This window comes from Papaver somniferum, chromosome 5 (genome assembly GCF_003573695.1).
Source record: "Papaver somniferum cultivar HN1 chromosome 5, ASM357369v1, whole genome shotgun sequence".
NCBI lineage: Eukaryota > Viridiplantae > Streptophyta > Magnoliopsida > Ranunculales > Papaveraceae > Papaver > Papaver somniferum.
This window is the reverse complement of record NC_039362.1, coordinates 124,562,609-124,585,097: the sequence shown is the minus strand read 5'-3', so window position 1 is coordinate 124,585,097 and position 22,489 is coordinate 124,562,609. Positions and strand designations below refer to the sequence as shown.

General features: G+C 36.9%; 1 protein-coding gene, 1 long non-coding RNA gene and 1 other non-coding gene across 7 annotated transcripts; 2 read left to right on the top strand and 1 right to left on the bottom strand.

Moving 5' to 3' along the window:
* Positions 1-273: 273 nt before the first annotated feature.
* On the top strand, positions 274-7,514 carry LOC113282601 (ENHANCER OF AG-4 protein 2-like). Of its 4 annotated transcripts, none has more exons than XM_026531644.1 (12): positions 279-681; positions 1,020-1,096; positions 1,288-2,932; positions 3,151-3,259; positions 3,438-3,550; positions 3,631-3,818; positions 4,010-4,910; positions 4,991-5,459; positions 5,726-5,821; positions 5,913-5,998; positions 6,305-6,471; positions 7,290-7,514. In XM_026531644.1, the coding sequence occupies exons 1-10, from the start codon at positions 559-561 to the stop codon at positions 5,957-5,959; spliced, it is 3,768 nt and encodes a 1,255-aa protein (XP_026387429.1). In that variant the 5' UTR covers positions 279-558; the 3' UTR covers positions 5,960-5,998; positions 6,305-6,471; positions 7,290-7,514. The 4 variants fall into 4 exon arrangements, with proteins under 4 accessions (XP_026387431.1, XP_026387429.1, XP_026387428.1 ...); XM_026531643.1 differs by having other exon boundaries at positions 7,244-7,514; XM_026531645.1 differs by lacking the exon at positions 1,020-1,096 and having other exon boundaries at positions 280-681; positions 7,244-7,514.
* A 1,663-nt stretch (positions 7,515-9,177) lies between these two features.
* On the top strand, positions 9,178-9,250 carry TRNAA-UGC. Its single transcript has one exon. It is a non-coding gene; the product is annotated as a tRNA-Ala (tRNA).
* Positions 9,251-17,351: 8,101 nt separating this feature from the next.
* Positions 17,352-21,492, bottom strand: LOC113282599. 2 transcript variants are annotated; one of them, XR_003327041.1, is made up of 4 exons: positions 21,338-21,492; positions 20,770-20,853; positions 18,317-19,661; positions 17,352-18,249 (listed from the first exon to the last, which is right to left on the bottom strand). It is a non-coding gene; the product is annotated as an uncharacterized LOC113282599 (long non-coding RNA). The 2 variants fall into 2 exon arrangements; XR_003327040.1 differs by lacking the exons at positions 17,352-18,249; positions 20,770-20,853 and having other exon boundaries at positions 19,289-19,661.
* Positions 21,493-22,489: the final 997 nt, after the last annotated feature.

The window sequence follows — 22,489 nt, the reverse complement described above, 5'->3', positions numbered from 1 at the left end:
TAGGGTTAATTCTGATAGATTAGAGAACTACGTAAATGTCAACATGCATCGTAATTTTTAACTTCCTATTTAGTTAGCTCGTGCAAAACAGACATCGACACCGATAAAAACCTGCTTACACATAGAGCGTCCTCACTAAAAATCAACCTAGAGACATCTTCCCAAAAAATATCAAGCCTTCCCGGTCCTAGTCCTGGTAGATAAGGAAGAAGGCTGAGTGACCGAGTGGGTTGATATATCCAAAAACCTATTTACCAAACCTATTTTGCTGTCGCATTGTTTTTATTTTTCTGTTCTCACTTTCTTTCTCCATCAATACCATTACCAAACTTTTTCCCTCTCTGAAAAATTCTCGTGCTCTCCCTCAAATGCAGAATTCCGAATCATATTCATATCATCAAAATCGTATTTCACCTGCATAGCTAATCATCGTTTCCCCGGGATTTCTATATCTCCTGGAGAAAGTTAGAAATTTGGAATTTTTTTTTTTGTTCTGTTTTGATGATTCAATTGAGTTTTTGTTTTCATTAAGAATTATTTATAATTATTATTATTTGTATGGAATTCATGGTGAAAGAAAGAGGCGGAGAAAATTGTGTGAAAACGAAGAGTAATAAACTTAATCTGGGGGATCTGGTTTTAGCTAAGGTTAAAGCAGGATGTCCAGCTTGGCCAGCTAAGGTAATTTCATTCTTTTTTTGCTTTTAGGGTTTCTTGATCGTTTTATTCTTCATTTTTGTTTTTCTTTGTTAGGTAGATTTTTGAGAATTGATGTTTGTATCATTAAAAATTCCAATTTTAGAGTATATTTTCAAATTATTAGGGTTTTCCTTGACAAAGATTGATTTTTTGGTTGTTGTATGTTTTTTCCTTATTCATTGTTATTGGTGGGGCAATTTGTCTTTTGGAAGTATGGTTTAATGTTTCTACTTTTGTACCGGTCCCTGAGATTATTAACGTTCTTCTGAGGAATGTAGATATATATTTACTGATGTTTGTGGAGTTTTTGGAACTGGCAGATTTGCCGGCCTGAAGATTGGGAACGAGAACCTGATCCTAAGAAGTACTTTGTTCGATTATTTGGAAGTGCAGAAATGTTAGTGTTTTTACTTTATGTTTTTAGCATAATATATGTTGGCAGAATAATAGCTTTTGATTTCCTTTTAATACGGATAGTATGATACAACTAAAGATATTTGAATGCTTACCTTGTATTGGTTATATCAATTGTTATTCCAATTATATCGATGATTGATACTAATCCATTTGTTTTTCCTTTCTACGCAGTGCTTTTGTTTCGCCAACTGATATCCAAGTATTTAATAAGGAAGCAAAGAAAAGAGTTGTATCTAGCCTCCAGGAAAATCCTGTTCAATATTTCGAAGCTGCTGTTAAGGAAATCTGTGAGGCTTTTAAAGAGGTAGAAGCAAATTTAAGTGGAAACAAGAGGATTATGGAAAATCCCCAGGAAAGATTATTCTTGTCTGAAGAGCAAGCACAACTTAGAAATGGAAAGCACAAAATGGGTACTGCTGAAGATTTATACAGCGCGAAAAGGCTGAAACATGTTTCTTTGGGTGATAAAAGTGTTGTGAAGACAGTTGTTAAAGGAGATAAACACATAAAAAATAAACTATCCTCGCCAACCGTTAGAACTAAAAGCTGTGTGGTATCAAGAATTGAAACTTGTAATTTAGTATCTACACCTGCTGGTGATGAGATTGTTTCTACACTGAAGCACCATTGCCTGGAATTTGATGCGACACCCAATTCAAATGCTCAAGCTACTCCAAATACAAACAATAGAAAGGCGAATATACGGAAAAATGGCATGCCCAGGCCTGACTGTGATACTCCTGTTGCCCAAGTCCACTCAAGGAGGAGATTAGTTCATCAATTCGATGAAAGTGATGATGAAGAAGAGTGCCCAACTCAGCCGTGTACCGGATCTTCTAAAGAATTGAAGGATGTGCTTCCAAATGCATTGGATTCTGCTCATATTATTGAAAATAGCCAAACTCAGGAGGATACTGGAGAGTGCAGAGTAAAAAAATTGGTGTCAGGGGGATTGGAGAATATTCCGACTCCGACGCAAAATGGGTCTGCTATGCCATGTCTTTCCCCTGGTCCCGTGAAAATTGAATACCAAGAAGCATCCTCTTCCTTGGGATCGGAAAATAAACACACCATGATTGGGGATAAAAATTTAGTTGGGTCACTCTCTACAACCAAATCTGTAGAGCTCAAAGCAGCAAAGAGCCAGCAGAAAGCATCTGACGCTTCTACACCCAGGAAACTTCAGCGCGGGATAAGTAAATGTTCAGGTCTGACTGGCAAGAAGAATCAAAATCAGTCGGCGGATAAGACAAACAGGCCTACTAATTCAAGTGATAACTTGAAGATTATCTCAAGGCCTAATCCTCAGTTGAATGGTTCCATTGTCGCTATAGAGCAATCTGTGGGTCCAAATTCTATTTCGCCTATGAAGCATCTTATTGCTGCAGCACAGGCAAAAAGGAGAGCGTCCAACTTGCAATCTTCTACCTATGACGGTGCTTTGCCCTCGACTGTTCTCAGTGCTTCTACAGTTCAGGGGTCGAGCCCAGTCCCTGCGAAAGGAACACATTCGGCTCTGTCAGTCACTAGCACTGTGATGCATACAAAAGATTTATTTGCTAACAGAACTTCAACATCCCCATCTCCTCATAACCATCACATCACGCCACAACATCAAGCTGATCCTGAACCTGAGGAGGGTAAAGTTGGTTCCCGATCCCGGTCACTTAGGGGGTCATCCAGTGGTAATACTGAAGCATCCGTCATCCGGGATGCTTTTGAAGGAATGGTAGAGACATTGACAAGGACAAAGGAAAGTATTGGGCGTGCGACCCGTCTTGCTATTGATTGCGCAAAGTATGATCTTGCCAATGAGGTAAGAGCTTTATGTCTACCCCTTCTTATTTGATGCTTTCTAAGTTGGTTGTCTAAATTTTAAAGATAAATTGTGGAAAAGTGCATGCTGAAGCTAGTACTCACATATCATGTACTTGAAAAAAGAAGAAGAAGAAACCGATGAATAAATATATTCTCTGCTACTGGATTACTATAACTCTGTGGATGGTGATGTTTAAAGCTCTCTGTTGTATGCAGGTTGTGGAACTTCTTATCCAAAAGTTGGAGAACGAGCCAAATTTTCATCGTAGAGTTGATTTGTTCTTTCTCGTGGATTCTATTACACAGTGTTCACATGGTCAGAAAGGTAATAAACGTGCTCAACTATGCTTTAAAATTGTCACATAGATTTTGGTGCCTTTCTGTGAGTTGCTTTTGAACAGTAAACAATTAGTCTGGCCGTTTTTTGATACTTCTGCGAGCAACTTTCACTCCCATAATGGCCTAAAGTATTAATATTCTTTAGTTTTCTGATTTTTCTGTAGGAATTGCTGGAGCTTCTTACATTCCCACCGTACAAGCAGTGTTGCCGCGTCTTCTAAGCGCTGCTGCTCCACTTGGATCTGGTGCTCAAGAAAATCGTCGCCAATGTCTCAAGGTAGATATAGCAGTTGATATACGAGCATGAATTATATTACATGGAAGAGGTTGTGAAGTGTGAATTTTCGTGTATCTCAGGTTATGCGTTTATGGCTTGAGCGGAAAGTCCTACCTGAGCCGCTTCTTAGACGCTACATGGATGATATTGAAGTTTCAAAGGGCAATACAACAGCTGGATTTTGTCTTAGACGGCCCTCTCGAGCTGAGCGTGGTGTAGATGATCCAATTAGAGAAATGGAAGGGATGTTTGTTGATGAATATGGGAGGTGTGTAATTTCTTTTGGTTTGCGATTATCTTTAGGGGGATTGGATCAGCTCCTTCAATATGCTATCTTTTCCCAGTTATTGCTTGCGTTATTACTCACTAGGCACTCGAAAAGTTGAAAGTTTATGATGAGGAACATAAAAAAAGTAGTTTTTACTTGCCCTCTAATATATATTTATTTGGCGATTTCAGCAATGCTTCCTTTCAGTTGCCTGGGCTTTGTTCTTCTCATATATTTGAGGAAGAAGATGAGGAATATCTCTCTACCATTGCATGTGAGGAAGATGCATCATCACCAGTAGAAGAAGTCAACCATAATTTGGACGAAGACCAGGAAACGCGTGAGCTCATTCCAAGTGACGGGCGTCATTGCATATTGGAGGATGCTGATGGTGATTTTGAAATGGAAGATGTTTCCTGTCAACCAGATGTTGAGGGGACCATAGTCTTCAGCAATTCTTTTGTAGTGGAATCCCAGGCAAAACATTCAGGTAGCAATTTTGAAATGCCTCCAAGTAACTCAACCAACCCTCCGCCTCTTTTTTCGGGTTCTCCACCATTACCTCTAGATTCCCCACCTCCCCCACCACCTTTACCTCCTTCCCCACCACCACCGGCACCATTGTCTCCACCACCCCCTCCACCACCATCTTCATCTCCACCTATACCACCACCGCCTCCATCATCGCCACCTCCACTTACACCTCCTCCACCAACACAGCCATCGCCGTCTCCAGTTTCTGAAGCTTTCTTGCTATCCCAGCAATCACTACCATCATCATTGAGGCCTCAGCCATCATTACCATCTTCACCACCATTTTTGTCTCAACTGACTCTGTCTGAAGAGTGTTTTACTCCTCCAAGTGTGAACCAAACAGCGGTGCCGTTGTCATTGAGACCTCAGCCATTGATAAAATCTTCTTCACCTTCATTTTTGGATCAACTAGCTCTATCCGAAGAATGTTTTACGCCTCCAAATGAATCTCAACAATCACCACCATCATCATTGAGATCTCAGCAGTCACTAGCATCGTCTTCACCACCATATTCGAGGCAACTAGCTCTAAATGAGGAATGCTTTACGCCTCCAAGTGTATGCCTCTTGATTTCTATTTGTTGATAATTTCGATCTTGAATGTACAGATGCTAACCTATTTTTCCCTTTTTCTGCAGAGAACCCAAACTCTTCCAGTATCTAGAAATGCTCCACACATTCGTTTAAAGCACGAGATGTTTTCACAGCATTCACCTCGCATAGTCACTAGGGATAATCAATCGGGCCATCTTTTAAGGCCTTCCGTGTATCGGCAAGGGGACATGTATCGAAGTGCCCAGGCATCTGATTCAAACAAGCAGTTTCATGCAAGTAATATATCTTATCCTCGGAGACCATATCAGTCTGCACCCCCTGTAAAAGTCTCATCTGATCGTGCTTCATACACGAAGCCTACAATGCAGCACCATTCACAGAAACATTACCCCCATCCATATTCATATGACTCCTATTCGAATGGTCGGAGGCAGCATGCTACAGATGAACGGTGTAAGATGCCTTTAAGTGATCGTAATCCAGAGAATCATAATAATTCAGTTGCTGGAGGGAGAGTTCTGTCACGTACTGCAGCACATGTGGTTCAAGAAGGTATGCTGTTCTCGTCTTATTTTCTTATTTCGGTCTTGCACAATTGGCATGGAGTATGACACAGATTATAGGTATAACTGAACTTGAGAAATTTTGGGTGTCTTACGTGATTATTCTATCCTGTTTTTTTGGGTAACATTGTTGTTTTTCCTAGTTTCTTGGAATACTTAATATACCTGTGATTTTTTGTTGTATTATATTTGGCATCACATGAGAATTCTTTAGTGCACAGGTTAGGAAAAATTCTAATGGGTTTTATGTGGCAGGCTATTCGCGGTCTCTTCCTGAAAGGCCGTGCAGTAACAACAAGGGATTCCAACTTGTGATCCACAATCCTACTACATCTGGGACTCGCAGAACAGGTCAGTGTAACTTGAGCGCTTCTTAGATAAATCTGGAATATTTCCTTTTAAAAGGCAACCTGCACTATAAGCTATGTTTATAATTCGCCAGGTCACGTGCCATCCAAGCTGACGCAATCCAGATATCTGTACTCGTAAATACTAAAACAGCATAAAAAATTATCCTGTAGCTTTGCGGTTAGTTCTCCTATCCCATGTACTTTTAAATTAAGGTGTGAAGTTGGCTGCAAATTTTAATCATTAATAAATGATGATGTGCATCTGCTAGTTAATTTTGTTTGGTTTCTCTTTACAAGAATGTTTTTTTGGTTCAGCAAGACCGCTGAATTATATAATTACGAGAGGTTCCTCTATGGGTGCACAGTGCCATATGAAATTATCTACAGAGCTTAGCATTATGTTCTATAGACTAGTAGGGCAGTTGTTTACCATCCATTATAGTTTTATTCCTGATGACCAATGTATTTGTATTTTGCATTTCAGTTTTCATGAAGTAGGATGTTCATGTACTGCAACACTTCAAAAAAGGTGTAAGCAGATGGAGGAACAAACCTAAAAGATGGTGCGGGATCTGGCAAACGCTCCTAGACTGTATATGAATACTGTATATTTATTCCTGGTGACTCCGTTCGGCAAACTTCATTGCTAGTGTAAGACACCATCTTTAACTTCGACCAAAATATTTATCTGTCTTTAATGATCTATTGCTTAGTTATTATAGAAAGTTTTCAAGCCACATATACATGTTCGGGTACCTGTTGGTTTCTGTTACATTTGACTTAAACCATGTATTTGTAAGACACAAAAGGCCATCGTTGATTACTAAGATAACATATAAAATATCCTTTATGAGCACTATAATTATTCATAGCAGAAGATCTTATTATAATAACCTGAACAGTCTAGTATAAAACCTAAATGATGCGAGCAATAAAGGTATTCTCGTTCTCCCACCAACTGTATTTAGTAATAGAAGAACAATGGATGTGATTCGTGCAGGTCAAGTAATCAGTGTCACCCCCTAAGCATAAGCAAAAAACGTATGTGTAACATTGGGTAAAAAACAATAAAATATTTAAGCATTAGTCTTCTGGATGGAGGAAGCTGAATTTATTGAATTGGAAATTCAAAGAAACCAATTGCCCCAGGTTAAGTTTCGTCTGAACTCTGATCATTTGTTTGTAACAAAATACAACAGCCACAATGTAGGTTGCTGCAAATAGCGGAGTTGTTGGATATGATGTACAATAATTAATTAACCAGTAGTTTGAACACAGATAATCATTCAATGGTTTTTAGGTTCATAGTTAGCTGCATATAAACTATGAACCAATATGGCAGTAATATATTATATCTTGTGGCATTTCATTAGCTATCAACTTATTCTACTTTAAATAGAAATCTCGTGGTTTTAAATAACAGGTATTGTCAGCAACACTGATGTTCTCTAAGTTGCAACCGTCTATAGGTTTTCGCTTCGGATGCTGTTGAAGGAGTAACGTGCGGAGCTCCATGTAAATTGCTGCAAATGTAGAGGTACACTTTAGAAAGCCATGGATTCCTTAGAAATTCTGAATTTATTAAGTTAATGTAAGATAGTACATTAGTTATTATACCAACCATTGATAACTCCATCAAAAGAAAAATTTCAAACTCTCAACAAATTAGTTCATACCAAATTTTGAACCGGCAACAGTTCTAGTGCTGTTAGTGCAATATATATAGCAACATAGTAGGTTATTTTCTTTATTCCACGTGCTCTGGGTTTGAGTTCATTAAAAGATAGGAGAACTCGTGTGTATGGTGGTACTGCGATCTTCTTTCTTATTTATTTGGCTTGCCGCGGATATGGGGATTATGTCATCTCGTTGAGTTAGACCGACTCTCGAGTCAGACATTCCGAGAAAACAAAATACGAACCATCAGGAACCTGACTAAGGCCCAAGTCAGATTTAGAGCAAATTCAGCTAATAGGCCACCTTGATCTCACATTTGTTTGTCAATTATTAGATTTTCTTAATCTGGTTTCTATGAGAAAAACCTACATGAAGTTCCGAAACAACTGTGAGCTTTTCATTTCCTACAAAGACTCTTGGGTTTAACATGAATTGCTCCTTTCATTTGCATGACACTAATTCTGGTTTTCTGGGAGGTCAACCATTTAAGCAATTGGGGTTTTCTTTGCATGGAGCCAGCTGGGAGAGGTAATAAACATTGCGTCCAAGAGTATGGCCGTTGATCTCCATTTCGTAATAGCTACATTTAAATAATCAACTGATTTAGTCAATAGTCTTAAAACCGTATTGAGGATTGTCCAGATAACAAAGTGGATCTGGATAATCTTTTAAATCTCAACCATCCAGTACATTCCAAACTGACCCAAGGCTGTTTGGGTTCCCTCAAATCTAATATCATCCACCAGAATGTGAAAAAAAGATGGCTTCTGATTCATCCGATCCAAACGAAAATAAGGGTACAACATATGAACCCTTGGGATTGCCCATTAAACCTCCCTTTCAAGGTAAGTGCCAGTTTTGCCAGTTCTTTTTTGTTCTTTTTCTCTTTGAATACTGGAGAATGTTTAAGCTTGTCAAGCTTTAGGCAGCTCTTCGCACTCCAGCTTGTAATCATACCCAAGATTGGACTCAAAAATTGTTTAGGTATATCTCAAGGATGATGTAGGTCTGAGAGGCCAGAGAGCTTCTTTTGTCGTTTTGGGTCCAGGATGGAGTTTGCTGGTATCCAAGCTAATGCGTGAGTTCAAAATTTTGATCATAAATTTCAGTCAGGCTATGTGACTGATCTCAATTCGCATTAATGTTCATATATATCTTTCAACTCCAGACCCCGAATACTCTCTGGGTATTTTGCAGGTGCCTCCTTAAGTTCTTATTACAACTCTAGGCGTGAATTGTAACCCAAACCGAAAGGAAAATTTGCTTTTGGGCTTTCGAGATTCAGCAACTTGTCTAGCCAGTACTTTGACCATTGCTGCACTTTCCTTTTCTGTAGAACAAAGGTTAAAGAACTGAGGGGCGCATTCTAAAAGCCGAAAATGTCACCTAATATATTTTTATTTCCGTTGACCAGATTATGAGCGTTGGATCAAATCCTTATAACAAAGCAAGATCAAAAAGATCCAAAAAAGATACCCCACCCATTGCACCAAGAAAGCTCAGTGAGATTCAATAATTCTTCCTCCAACATCAATTAGTCCCCGGTGAAATGTTTGACGCTTGATCAGGACAACTGAGGTTGATCGGAAAACTTGATTGTGAGTGCGCTGATCTGTCAAATTTCAAGACTTTGACAATTAGTTTTTTGAGAAAGCGGCTGGGATATCAAACCATAACACAGGGGATGTAGCTCAAATGGTAGAGCGCTCGCTTTGCATGCGAGAGGTACAGGGTTCAATCCCCTGCATCTCCATTAGTTTTTCAGTTTCCACCCAGCTGCTTCTTATTAGTCTTTCTGTACATACATTATGCTCAAAGAATTACGATAATAAATAATAGCATACAAATTTAACATCGTGTAAACACCCTAGAGCTGATGATTTCAACAAAGCTAAAATTTGTTAATGTGGTATCTGCCCAAAAGTTGAAACTTCCAGTACTCGGGCCTTCTCAAATCCATTCTTGGGAAAAACATTACGGTGGGGAGAAGAAAAAAACTAAATCAGATTAAAAACAATAATAATAATAACCTCCCATATCAAACTCGAGCTTTGGAGGCCTCGGTGCGCTCGATAAACTTCATTTTATCAATATTTTATCGTATGTTCTGTTTTGTTCGTTCTAATACAGATTCTCTGTACCTCATTGAATGTAATGCTCTTTCTGATATTTTCAGAAGTTCGTCTAACCAAGGAATCCAAGTTCGTCTAACACTTGGTTGCTAGTTCGGTGTAAGTTTGAATCGGTTGTGTTAATATTTTTGATGAGGTATAGAGAACGTCTGAAACTATCCGAAAGAGCATTATAGAGAATCTGTATTAGAACCAACAAAACGCAGAAAAATGATAAACACTTTATATTGTCTATGAATCAACAGCTACTCAGCTGTTCTTGAAGCTGCAAATCTTTGAACCATTAGTAAAACGCAAAAGCCGAAGCAAACACCAATATGAAACGCAGATCTGGAATAATGCAGGTTGCAAAGATATTCAGAAACCATGATAGTACATGTAAGCAGAAAACAAAGATTTTATACTAGGGTTTTGTGAAGAGCTTTGGCTTTTGGTATAGAGATGCCGGGCCGAGAAAAATCAGGAGTATTAGTCTGAATTTTCTTTTTCTAAAAATTACTCTACGGAAAAAACATTCAATGTTTAGAGATTTTCGTGATTTTCTTTAAGAAAATATATATCGAAACAACCCATGTTTAGACTTTTCCATCCATTTAGGTCCCAGTAATTCTTTAGGTGGTAAAAAATTTGAATCACTGATTTCTCAAAAACCAGCCTCTTGCTCGGGATCGGAAAATAAACACACCATGATTGCGGATAAAAATTTAGTTGGGTCACTCTCTGTAGAGCTCAAAGCAGCGAAGAATCAAAATCAATCGGCAGATGAGACGAATAGGCCTACCAATTTAAGTGATAACTTGAAGAATATCTCAAGGCCGCCTAATCCTCAGTTGAATGGTTCCGTCGACGTCGCTATAGAGCAATCTGTGGGTCCAAATTCTATTTTGTCTATGAAGCATCTTATTGCTGCAGCACAGGCGAAAAGGAGAGCGTCCAACTTGCAATCTTCTACCCAGGGGGCCGTCCGAAGCCTGGGATGCTTTTAAGGACAAAGGATAGTACTGGGCGTGCGGCCCGTCTTGCTATAGATTGCGCAAAGTATGATCTTGCCAATGAGGTAAGATCGAGCTTTATATCTGCCCCTTCTTATTTCATGGTTTCTAACTCTGTGGATGCTGATGTTTAAAGCTCTCTGTTGTATGCAGGTTGTGGAACTTCTTATCCAAAAGATGGAGAATGCGCCAAGTTTTCATCGTAGAGGTGATTTGTTCTTTCTCGTGGATTGTATTATGCAGCTGTGTTCACATTTTCAGAAAGGTAATAAACGTGCTCGACTAAATTAAGTTTTACCTATTTCCAATCCCCACTTTTCCTAAATCCCATCCGAATTAAAAAATCATTTTTTATTTAAACTCTTCAAGGTTGGGTGAACAAAACTCCCTCACCAACATCTTCGTTCTTCCCCTCTCCTTCTTGAATCTCCGCTACCATCCTGTGAAACATATGACAGCACCACTTTTGGACCTTATACTTTACGATGACTGTTACCACATCTTGTATTGTTAACAGACGTGACCTATTAATCTAATAATGCCTCCGTACTTAAAGCGAGAAGGGTGAGAACTATGATTAGTTAACCGCGGGATCAATCATTAACCTTTTTTTTTTCTCTTCACTGGATTGATGTGATACTGTGTAGATGAGTTAAAATGGAGACGCCAATTAGGTTAATTACGCCAATTACGTGACCTTATACTGTGTACTTTTCCCGAGAATTTCAATTAGGTTAATCAATCTTAAAACTTGATTATGATTTGACAAATAGTATCCCATCTGATTAATTTGGCGGTCGCGATAGTGGTAAGAGTATTAGGTTAACCATGAAAAAATAAAAGAGTAAGTTTTGTTTACCCAATATAAAAGGAGTTTTATAAACTTTTATTTGTCCGGTTGGGATGGGAAATAAGGAAAGTGGGGATGGGAAATATGTAAAATTATAAACTATTAGTTAGTCTGGCCGTTTCTTTGATACTACTCCGAGCAACTTTCACTTCCATAAAGGCCTAAAGTATTACTCCCTCCGTTCCTAAATAACAGGTTGGTTTCTATAAATACATGTTTCAAAAAAATAGGCTGGTTTCCTAATTGGGAAAGTCAAATGTTACTTTAGTTTTCTGGGACCACTTTTCTCTTAACTTCTTTTGATAACAAGTATCATGTGTACCATTTCATTTTACTTCTTTTAATGACAAGTGTCATGAGGACCATTTCACTTCACTTCTTTTGATGACAAGTGTCACGAGGACCACTTTCAATGATTGGTTCTCTTAATTTCCTTAATTTTCTCTAAAAACAAAACAAGCCTATTAATTAGGAACGGAGGGAGTACATGAAAGAGGGTGTGACGTGTTAATTTTGGTGTTCTCAGGTTTTGCGTGTATGGCTTGAGCGGAAAGTCCTTCCGGAGCAGCTTGTCAGACGCTACATGGATGATGTTTCATCTAATTAGTCTTTTTTTCTTTTTCTTCTTTCGGATAAGTTATGGTTTGGCTTTTAAGCTTGTCCATCAATGGTTTTAGGTCACTGTTATTTGACCGGTCAACAGTTTGGTAATTTATTTATTTACAACAAAACCATTATGTGAAAAAGAATTTGGGATGGCTAATTTTATGCCGATCCAGTGAAGGTAGTATGAGGTGTCTTAAAAGTAGAAATTATTAATATTGTCCTTCACATGTATACTAAATCTATCCTATATCCTTTATTTTCATGATCATAATTTTTTTTTCTTTGGATAAAAGTTTTCATGATATTCACAATCGGTAGATAATGAACATCACGAAGCTACCAATTCTAAAAAAAAAAGAAGTTCAAAGTTTTATTAGTTTTGAAAAAAAAGTTAGATTTTGGGATACTATCACAACCGGTAGATAATAAACATCACAAAATTACTAATTGTACAATCAGAAGATAATGAACATCACGAAATTACCGATTGTGCTTCTTTATTGGAGCAGAAGAGTACAATCAATAGCTAAATTATTCTATTATCTACAGATCCTGGGAAATTAATGGCGCTGAATGCATTCAATCGTCTTTTTAATCGTTATTGAACCTTCAACATGATATTCATCATGATGTTTCCCACCTTCTTCTTCATACTCATCCATTTTTGTTATTGGTTTTAGGTAAACCTAGTTTTCTCCCACTTTTTTCTTTTTCTTCTTCTTCTCTAAAACCTTAAACTCAATAACTCAAATGGTTTCCTAACACTGACTATATAATGTATAACTACCGATTAACACTAATTAATCAAGGGTAGACTAGCCATTACGAAAAATGTGTGTATAAGGGGTCGGTTACTTCTTAGTGACCCTATTTTGTTTTATTAGTCGCCCCAAATTATTTTTTGGATCGCCCTTAAAAACGCCAGGTTTAACATACATAGTCTAATTTGATACTAATTTTTTTTTAAAAAATTGTCTCTTTCAAAGAGATCTTCCACCAGCGACCACCGTACACATTTGCAGTTTATCATTTGTTCTTCATTTCTCACCACAAGCACCTCCTCCATCGCGGCCATCAAGAGTTCGAACAACAGAACACCCACCATCCTTATGTAAACATCTAAAAATCCTTTGAACTTTCCCCTTCCAAAATTATCAGCCATCAAATAAACCATTCGTTAGTTGATGAACAAATCAAAAATCCATTGAAAAAGAAGATAAAATGCTTAAATAGATCAGGTGGAATTAATCATCTGCACCATTAACTTTTTTAATTCGAGAATAAAGTAGAACCTCACATTTTTTTTATCAACATCATCCCAAAATTAAAATTTAATATCAAAATCAATCCCATATTTATCTAATTTTTTACCGAGTTAGAACAACAGCGAACATCAGTCAAAAATGAATTCAAGATTCAGCTTATTCATGCACTTCAATCTCTTTCACAAAAAACAACTTTAATATGTTCATTTGGTTTCCCCTGACCTAAATTACCAATCTTAAACCTCTACTCCTACGTGAGACAGAGAGGAAAAGAGTTTTTAAGGACCTTGAGTAGATTTATTGGGTGATTTTGTATATTAGGTTTTGATTAAGAATAATATTGAGTTTGATTATAATTTTGTTTCTGTTGGACTGAAATCAGGCACAGAAAAAAATGATGAAAGACAATTTCAGGCAATTAAACGGTGTTTATATTTAAAGGACGGAATGGATTTCTCATAAATATATAGTTGACTGGTGAAATAACAGTCAAGCGACTAGTAACCAACGGACAAACTCAGGACCCAAACACTAAAGGTACCGAAACTTAGGACACAAACACTAATTTTCTCAAGTTTCAATGGACAATACAACAACTGGATTTTGTCTTAGACGACCCTCTCAAGCTGAGCATGGTGTAGACGATCTAGTTAAAGAAATGGAAGGGATGTTTGTTGATGAGTATGAGAGATGTGTGATATCTTTTAGTTTGCGATTATCTTGAGGGGGATTGGATCAGCTCCTTCAATATGCTATCTTTTCTCAGTTAGAGCAACTCCAATGGAATGGTAAATGTTAGAGCACTGCTCGGTCGAACTCGCATGCGTTGCTATCTCAAGCATGTTTGTCAATGTTAGGGATCAAAACTATAAGTCTTGATTTATAGTCTATTATAGCTAAGTCTCGGACTAGGATAGAAAGTGTAGTTGAGCTCAAGAATTCCATGGCGATCATCATACAAGACGAAGAGCTACTCAAGGAACTGGTGGAACTTCATCGACTAAAAGATATGTGGAGACTTGAACTTATCTATCAATCAAAAGTCTATCTACTCTATCTCCTATCTTGAAACAAAAGTCGTTTTGCTGTATAGACTTTGATTATACACATTTGCTATTTCGAGCCGAGTCTATCTCGCTTATCTATTTCTCGAAATATGTGTTGGTAAGCTTTCTCTTTGACCAAGTTCATCTTTACCTAATGTCATGTTATGTTTCAATCAATTGAAAATGGCTTTGACGAAAAATGGTTTGTGAATAACAACTATATAACGTTCTCTAAGAATGTTTCAATGATTGAAATGAGAGTTTAGATTATATAACCATTGTTGGATATAAGCATTGTGTGGAAACACATACATGTATAAGTCCTTATTCCTTGAACCAAATTATGCTTACTTTGCTGCTCAGGAAAACCAGAACAAGAGTCCGCGTACTGTCGGAGGTTCTCTTCCCGAGAAAATCTGCTGGAGTTTGTAAACTTGTTACAAGCTTATTCCGGGTACTTAAGTCCGCGTACCAAGTCCGCGTAGTTAGGTATTATTCGTGAACTTATACTTATACTTATATTAACTAAGGAATGCAAGTTTGCAAACCGTGGCTATAAATTTCATGAATCGATTCGAGTGAATCAAATCGTTTTTGCTTCGATTGTGTCTTGTATACTTTTATAAGATCTAAGCAATTGAACAACTCTCTAACTAGTTCATTTGAGTCATTTGAACTAGTTATGGTGAAGGAGAATATGGTTAATATGAAAGTACTCATATGGCTAACCATTTGGTTAACTATTGTTTAACCAACAAATGTAGTTGTTTGGGTACGGTTACACAAACCCAGAAACGTGCATTTCATTTGTGTGTAACAAGCTAAGTTTTCGATCTAACGGTTGAAAGATATTATCTTGAATCTAATCAGGTTTTCATCTATCGGTGAATATTGAATGCTTTTCTACTAAACTAACATTGATTTCAAACCCTGATTTGAAAGACTATATAAGGGAGAACTCTAGCAACTGGGAAACCTAATCCCCACACCTCCTGTGTGATACTAGTTGTATAAACTAGAGTCAGTTCTCCTTTAACCTTAGGTTTCTACCGAGACCCTGTAGGTTAACGACTTGAAGACTTCATTGGGATTGTGAAGCCAGACCGATACTACTTTCTTGTAGTTGTGTGATCTGATCTTGCTGATTCTATCGTATTGAGTACAATCATAACAATTGGATTGAGATTGATATCTCTGATAGGCAAGATATAAAAGTAATCACAAACACCTCCGTCTCATCGCTTGTGATTCCACAATATCTTGTTTCGCCGCATCGATTAAGATTATTGTGAGGTGATTGATAATACTAGGCTGTTCTTCGGGAATATAAGTCCGGGTTATCAATTGGTTCATGTTCACCTTGATTTATCAAAAGACAGAAAAAAACTCGTAGGCATTTCTGTGGGAGACAGATTTATCTATTACCTTAGACTTTTCTGTGTGATACAAATTTGTTTATTAAAGTCTTCGACTTTGGGTCGTAGCAACTCTTAGTTGTGGGTGAAATCAGCTAAGGGAATCAAGTGCGTAGTATCCTGCTGGGATCAGAGACGTAGGAGCATAACCGTACCTTGGATCAGTGTGATATTGATTAGGGTTCAACTACAGTCCAGACCGAAGTTAGTTTGTAGTAGGCTAATGTCTGTAGCGGATTAATACAGTGTGTGTTCAATCTGGACTAGGTCCCGGGGTTTTTCTGCATTTGCGGTTTCCTCGTTAACAAAACTTCTGGTGTCTGTGTTATTTCTTTTCCGCATTATATTTTTTTATATAATTGAAATATCACAGGTTGTGCGTTAAGTTCAATCAATTAGAATATCCAACATTTGGTTATTGATTTACATTGATTGACACTTGGATATTGGTCTTTGGTACCATCCAAGTTATCTCTCTTGTATTTAATTAGACTCGTAGATTTCTATTTGCTTGAGTAAGAATTAAATCGAGAGATCGAGATATTATAACTCTTTGATATACTTTATTAAGATTGAGTCTAGTTGATTCTCTTGAAAGTATATTGGAGTTAGTCCATACAGATTGTTAATCAAAATATTGGGTGTGGTTGTTGTACCCCCGCTTTTTCAGTAAAACACACGCATTTGCCTATTTTACACCCATAGTGGGACTAGAAAACAAGTAAAATGGATGGACAAACCCTCAAATACGATCCAGCTTGAGACGGTCGGCTTAAACTGATCCGAGCACATCAAACTGTGACGACCGCCCTCGTTTGAGGTGAGACATGACTCAACATGAGACGAGCCTCGTCTCACACTGAGACGCTCGGTCTTGTTTGAGCCGCTAACGGATACTCTCATCCAACGGTTATAATTCCTCTCCCTATAAATATAACTGATTTCAACTCCAAAATCACACATCTTCTCCACAAATTACACCTTCTACTCCCACAAATTTTATGAGTAATGACTCAATCATATATTAATCCCGCGGAGTTTATGATAGATGAAAATTTGTCGCTTTGTCGACACTACGTAGGATTTTTATCCGGCTAGGGGTACTGAACGACGTCAAAATGGATTAGTGCGTGTGAGTTATATCCATAGAATATATGAAATCTTCTGCAATCCGGTAGCCCCAATAACCGTAATGTAGCTGAGTTGTTCTGTCGATTTTATGATATAAAAGAGGAAGTTGGAGAATTGATAGCTTTGGTTCGGCTTGTTAATCGTTATCAACTTAAAGGTGAGACAAATGCTCATGTTGTATCCCAAACTCGAAAGGAATGACGAAAATGGAAAGAAAATTTTTTCCTTATGAAGCTCATTATGCAATCTTAAAGAAGTTTTTAATAACACATATGGGATATTAAAAAGAAGAAACACTACTAAAGAAAAAAGTTTTTATAAATTTTAAATAGTTTCCTTTTATTTCATTAGTTAGTTCTACTGTATATAAATTTAAAATTTAAATTGAATGTAATTTAAAATTTAAATTGAATGTAATTTAAAATTTAATACTAGTTTCCTTTTATTTCATTAGTTAGTTCTACTGTATATAAATAGGCTTAATCTCGGTTTCAGTTACAAATATTAAATAATACATAATTATAACTACTCAGTCTCATTCCAGCTTTTGTCATACGTGTCCACCTGCATCAAAATCCTAAATCCTTGATATAATGATCCTGCAGCTTGAGACGCTTCACCAGTAGGGATTCCTCCACTTTGATATCCAATCCATGGACATGTCCTATAGTTTGAGAGCCATAAAAGTTTAATGATCTCATATAATCTTGATAATCTTGAGGAGGTTGTTGACTGGCATGAAGATATGGAGATTGTTGCACTAGGACAATTGAAACATTGTGGCCTAATAGGTACTTGTGAGTCATACACTATTTCCTGAGAATGTGGAGTTGTTGAATGGTGAGAAAAATATGGACGGAAGTTCATAGTTTTCCCCATTACACGTATTTATTGACGTATATACACGTCTGGTTTCAATATCTCTTAACTCCATTTAATTCAATTGTTTTCTTAATTATTCTTGACTTGCCGATGTGCCTGTATAAGAATTAGGACGATAGATACCTTGTGAGACAGTGGGAACCATCTGACGCCATTCATCAAGATTATAAGTCTCTGGCTTCCAACTCAAAACTGATAAATCAGACCCAGCCAATGAGTAAGAAGATCTAGTTTGTCGTCTTGAAGGAGTTGATGAAGAAGAAGCTCCCGCCGAAGGATAACTGGTAAAAGTTGGAACCATTGGTGGTGGCTGTGTTGAATTTTTTTTTTAACCAGTTGGAACCATTGGTGGTGGCTGTGTTGAAATCTCCAATTTGGGTAATGCTTTACATCCAGCGCGTAGATGTTTAATACTCTCTAACAATTACTGGCTCTGTAACATTATCATACCATTGGTCATAATGGGGTCTTCGTCATAAGGGGTGAATTTAGCCTCATACCTTATCCATCTTTTTCTCTTCTGTGATACGTATTTCGAGCCATCCACGGTAGCTAAACGTGGAGGTTTATGTGGCTCTCCAACTCGACCAACTAACTGTATAGCATATCTTTCCCCCATAAAATAAACACCGCACTGACAGGACTATAAAACACCATGCGCCAGAGTGAAAATTCTTTGATCCTTTGGGCTCTATCCGGGTTCATGTAACGGACTAGTGAATTCTCCCTTTGAATGGGTCGGATTTCAACCCATCCAACAGGGCTAAACCCCGGTACGCCACTCGAAAGGAAAATAAAATAAAACTATACATTCACTTAAATGAAAATCAGCTACCATGGTTCAAGGCTGGAAACAAAATAAAAATAGATAACGAAAAATCACTTATTTTTGTTACTGGCAGGGTCAAGTAACTCATACAAAAGCAAGAATTGCGAAATTTAAGAACACCTAAAGCTTAGTTTAAATGTGGCCCAAGGTGATACATAAGGCAGACTTATAAACAGAAGTTCATTAAAACATTGAGAGGACTTGTCAAGTTTAAATATCAAGTGACAGGAAATTAAATTGGCTGCATAAATGAAAGACCTGGATCCGATATTCATTAACAAACAACACTAAGTATTCAAATAGGTACACCTACAAAGGCAAGTAAATTAAAGAGCAATATGAAAGTAGAAAAATAACAGACATTATACAAATAGGAATTTCGTAAGAAAACAACTATGCACATCATTTAGTGCACATAGCAGTTGATTTTAAAAAAAATCTGAACTTAAATTAGACAAGTTCCAAAATGAAACAAAAAGCTGCGTGTATACACTACACTTAAGTACATGAACAGTTTTGAAGTTAATGTGGATGACAACATAATTTAGATAAATCTAAGAAGGAACTAATTTAATTAACTCCTTAAGAAAAAGTATTATGCAAACAGGACCTCCTACCACCCAAATAACAGAACACATAGGAATATGTAAGTAGGAGTTCATAGAGCCAGTAATATATATGTTCAGACCCAAATACACTGTGTAGTCCAATACACTGTGTAGTCCACTACAAAATCCAAAAAAGATCAGGGCTTAGCATTCTATTTATATATATACAACAAAATACGATAAAACATGAGTCAAACGCCGATATTTAAAACTATCCAGTGAGCAAGATACCCACATTTTTATGTACAACAAAATATAAGAAAAGCATGGTTCTTAATCAACATAAGACTACCCAGATCCATCCCCGTGATATACGATATCATAAGCTTAACAAAATACTAACTTTCATAATGCTAAAAGCCTGGCGTAAGCTCTGCCCGGTTTACTGCTGCAAGCTCCTCTCGTACTCTGCGGAGGAAAACAAAGAAAAGGGATGAGCAATGCCCAGTAGGAGTTAATGGTGAAAGAAAAATGCCTGCGGAAAACATACATAAAACACAAGAGCAGTAGCGAAAACATTTGTAGAGAAATGTAAACCTTTCATGGACGGTTGCCAAATTCCACTAGACCTTTTCATTGTTTATTATGGCCAGTTGCCATACCATTCCAAGATTATTGGCCAATTACCAATCTCATTCTAGTTTTAATCGCCAATTGCCAAACACTTTCAACTTTTGATGGCCAATTGCCAAACACTTGTAGTTTAATGGCCAATTGCCAAACTCTTTTAGTTTTAATGGCCAATTGCCAAACACTTCTAGGTTTTCATGGCCAATTGCCAAACTGTAATAACTTTCATGGCCAATTGCCAAACTCTAATAATTTCCATATGGTCAGTTGCCAAGGAAAACATCCACAGTGAAATAAAGCAGGTACTGAGTTGAAGGAAAATATCCACAAAGATCACCGAAGTCCAGTGTGCATTTCACAATAAAAGACAATCATTCAAGTGGCTATAGACAAGTGAATACTGTCATGAAATTCAATGAAACATTTCACTTAGTAAGAAGCAGATGATTACTAAAATCATTGACAAACCCTTTAAGAAGATGATTTCACTCTTATGGATGTTCACATTTCAAAATGGGTTACCAAGGTGAGTGGAAGAAATTCAAACATTCTCGCAAAGGTAATAAAATTAAAGGGTCAAATCAATGGGACAACAGTTAGCATGACTAGTGAGACTTCAAAGTTGGCAGTCCATTCTTTCCGTTTCATAAAGTTTGTATCAAAAACCAGCCAACAATTGCATTTCAAACTATATTACAAATCAGGGGAAAAATATTCCGTGAACTAACATGGCAAGCACCTTTACGTTAATATTAGTAAATCAAGGAATTTTTGAAATACCCATTCATTCCTTTTTGCAAAATCATGTGCTAAAAATTTCAAGATAGCAAGCAAGTACACAAAGCTACAGTATAAGAGAGTTAAGACTACATTTCCATTATAGAGAGAAATATATGAAAGAACTCTCCAAGCCTAATATAGTAAAGTAGATTAAGATTTGTATTACCAAAATTTAATAGAAAGTAAGGAGGAAGTCAGGGGTTCGATCCAACTGGCTGGATTTAGGTAGGGGCCTGGGTCCGGCTTTAGCCTAGCAAAATAAAAGGAAGTTAAGACCATAGTTACTGTTTAAGGAATGAGGTGTTTGTTAAACGTTCAGCTAGTTCCAAATGCAAAATCTCATTTTGTCATTTTAACGAACAGTTGACTGGCTAGTTTGGAAATTCAGTATGAAGCTTAGTTATCGATGGAAATCAAAACTTGAATGGTTATGTGGACTTCAAAATGTTATTAAACAATTCATGACATTATAATTATCCATTATTCACATGCAAGGATTAAACATCAAAAGGCATATGGTTTAAACCAAAATTCAATTGTGCAAAAATCATCAAAACTCTAACTGAAAATAGTTTGAGAGAGGTTTATGAAATGAAGTTGGAATTTATCTCAAATACCCATTTGCTAATTCACATGAATCAGTTAGAAATATGGCAGTATGTGCAAATTAAGAGAAACAGTGAACACAAAAAGCAATAGGCGTAAACAAAAATTGAGAGAGAAAGAACCCCTACCTTTGCAGAAGAGCAATTCAGCCGTAAATAGACGACGGGTTGAACTCAATTTTTGAATTTGAGGTCCTAAAATTTTTCCTTTAATTTCTAGAGATTGTTTAGAGGAGGAAATGATGATAGAAGAGTGAGGGAAGAAGACTGGGGTTAATAGAGCAAAGAACACCCCCTCCAATACGAGTTGGTAAGGTAGAAATAAGTAGGCAATTCTGCCCCTCCTTGCCGCTCATGACACGCACGTGTAATACATGCTGAAGATATCTAGTTTCTTCCTAGCATTTACTAATCATGTCCACTAATGCTGCTAAGGGATGACCACTTAGCTAAAAACACCCATATGGTCAGGCTAGGGCTAAAAGCCCAAGGAAAAATGTTTGTCTTGTTACAGTTCAAGTCCTCAAAATCCACATACGTCATCCAAATAACATTATGTTTATTCCTAATAAACCATTGATATCTCCACAAATGAAAGTTATCTCGCTCATTCTTGTTTTGTTTTATTTTGGATATCAGTTATTTCTTTCATATCTTACTATGATTGGGAAATATTTCTTCGTGTGGTTATAAAGTCTTGGTACACCAATGTTGAAATATATATACCACCAAATCTGATGTAAAAAAAAATACAAAGTAAAGTAAACAATATTTAGTCTAACTTGTTAGATATTTGTAAACTGATTTAAAGCCAAAGGAACGTACTATCTATTTACCTCAAGACAGCTTGCTGCTCTCCTACTACTTCTATTTTAATAATTACTACTTCTATTTTAATATTTTTTTAATCAAATACAGATATGACGAGCCAGGATTAGACAAAAAACGAGAGTTTCTCTCTCATGCGATTTTCTTAACTTTTGATTTGAGTTTTATGTGATTTTGATTCATGTTTTGATGATCTTCTCCATTCTCTTATTCTTTGTCTCTCTGATCTTTTTGCTCTCATGAATGTTTGTTTCTAAAATCCATTAATGATTGTGGTATCATTATAATCGTTTTCCAATCTGCAAAATCCATTTGTGCTAGTGTTTCTTGGTAGTATATCATTCTTCCCGTTTATATCTTCTTATGATATCTTGCTTTTATATCCATTAATGGTTGTGGTACCATTATAATGGTTTTCTATCCTTAATCTTATCTGTGTCAGTGACCTCGTAG

Coding starts and splice junctions, on each gene's coding strand:
- LOC113282601 (XM_026531644.1), top strand. CDS start 559: ATGGAATTCATGGTGAAAGAAAGAGGCGGAGAAAATTGTGTGAAAACG. Junction 682..1,019: donor GTCCAGCTTGGCCAGCTAAG/GTAATTTCATTC, acceptor TGGAACTGGCAG/ATTTGCCGGCCTGAAGATTG. Junction 3,819..4,009: donor TTTGTTGATGAATATGGGAG/GTGTGTAATTTC, acceptor TGGCGATTTCAG/CAATGCTTCCTTTCAGTTGC.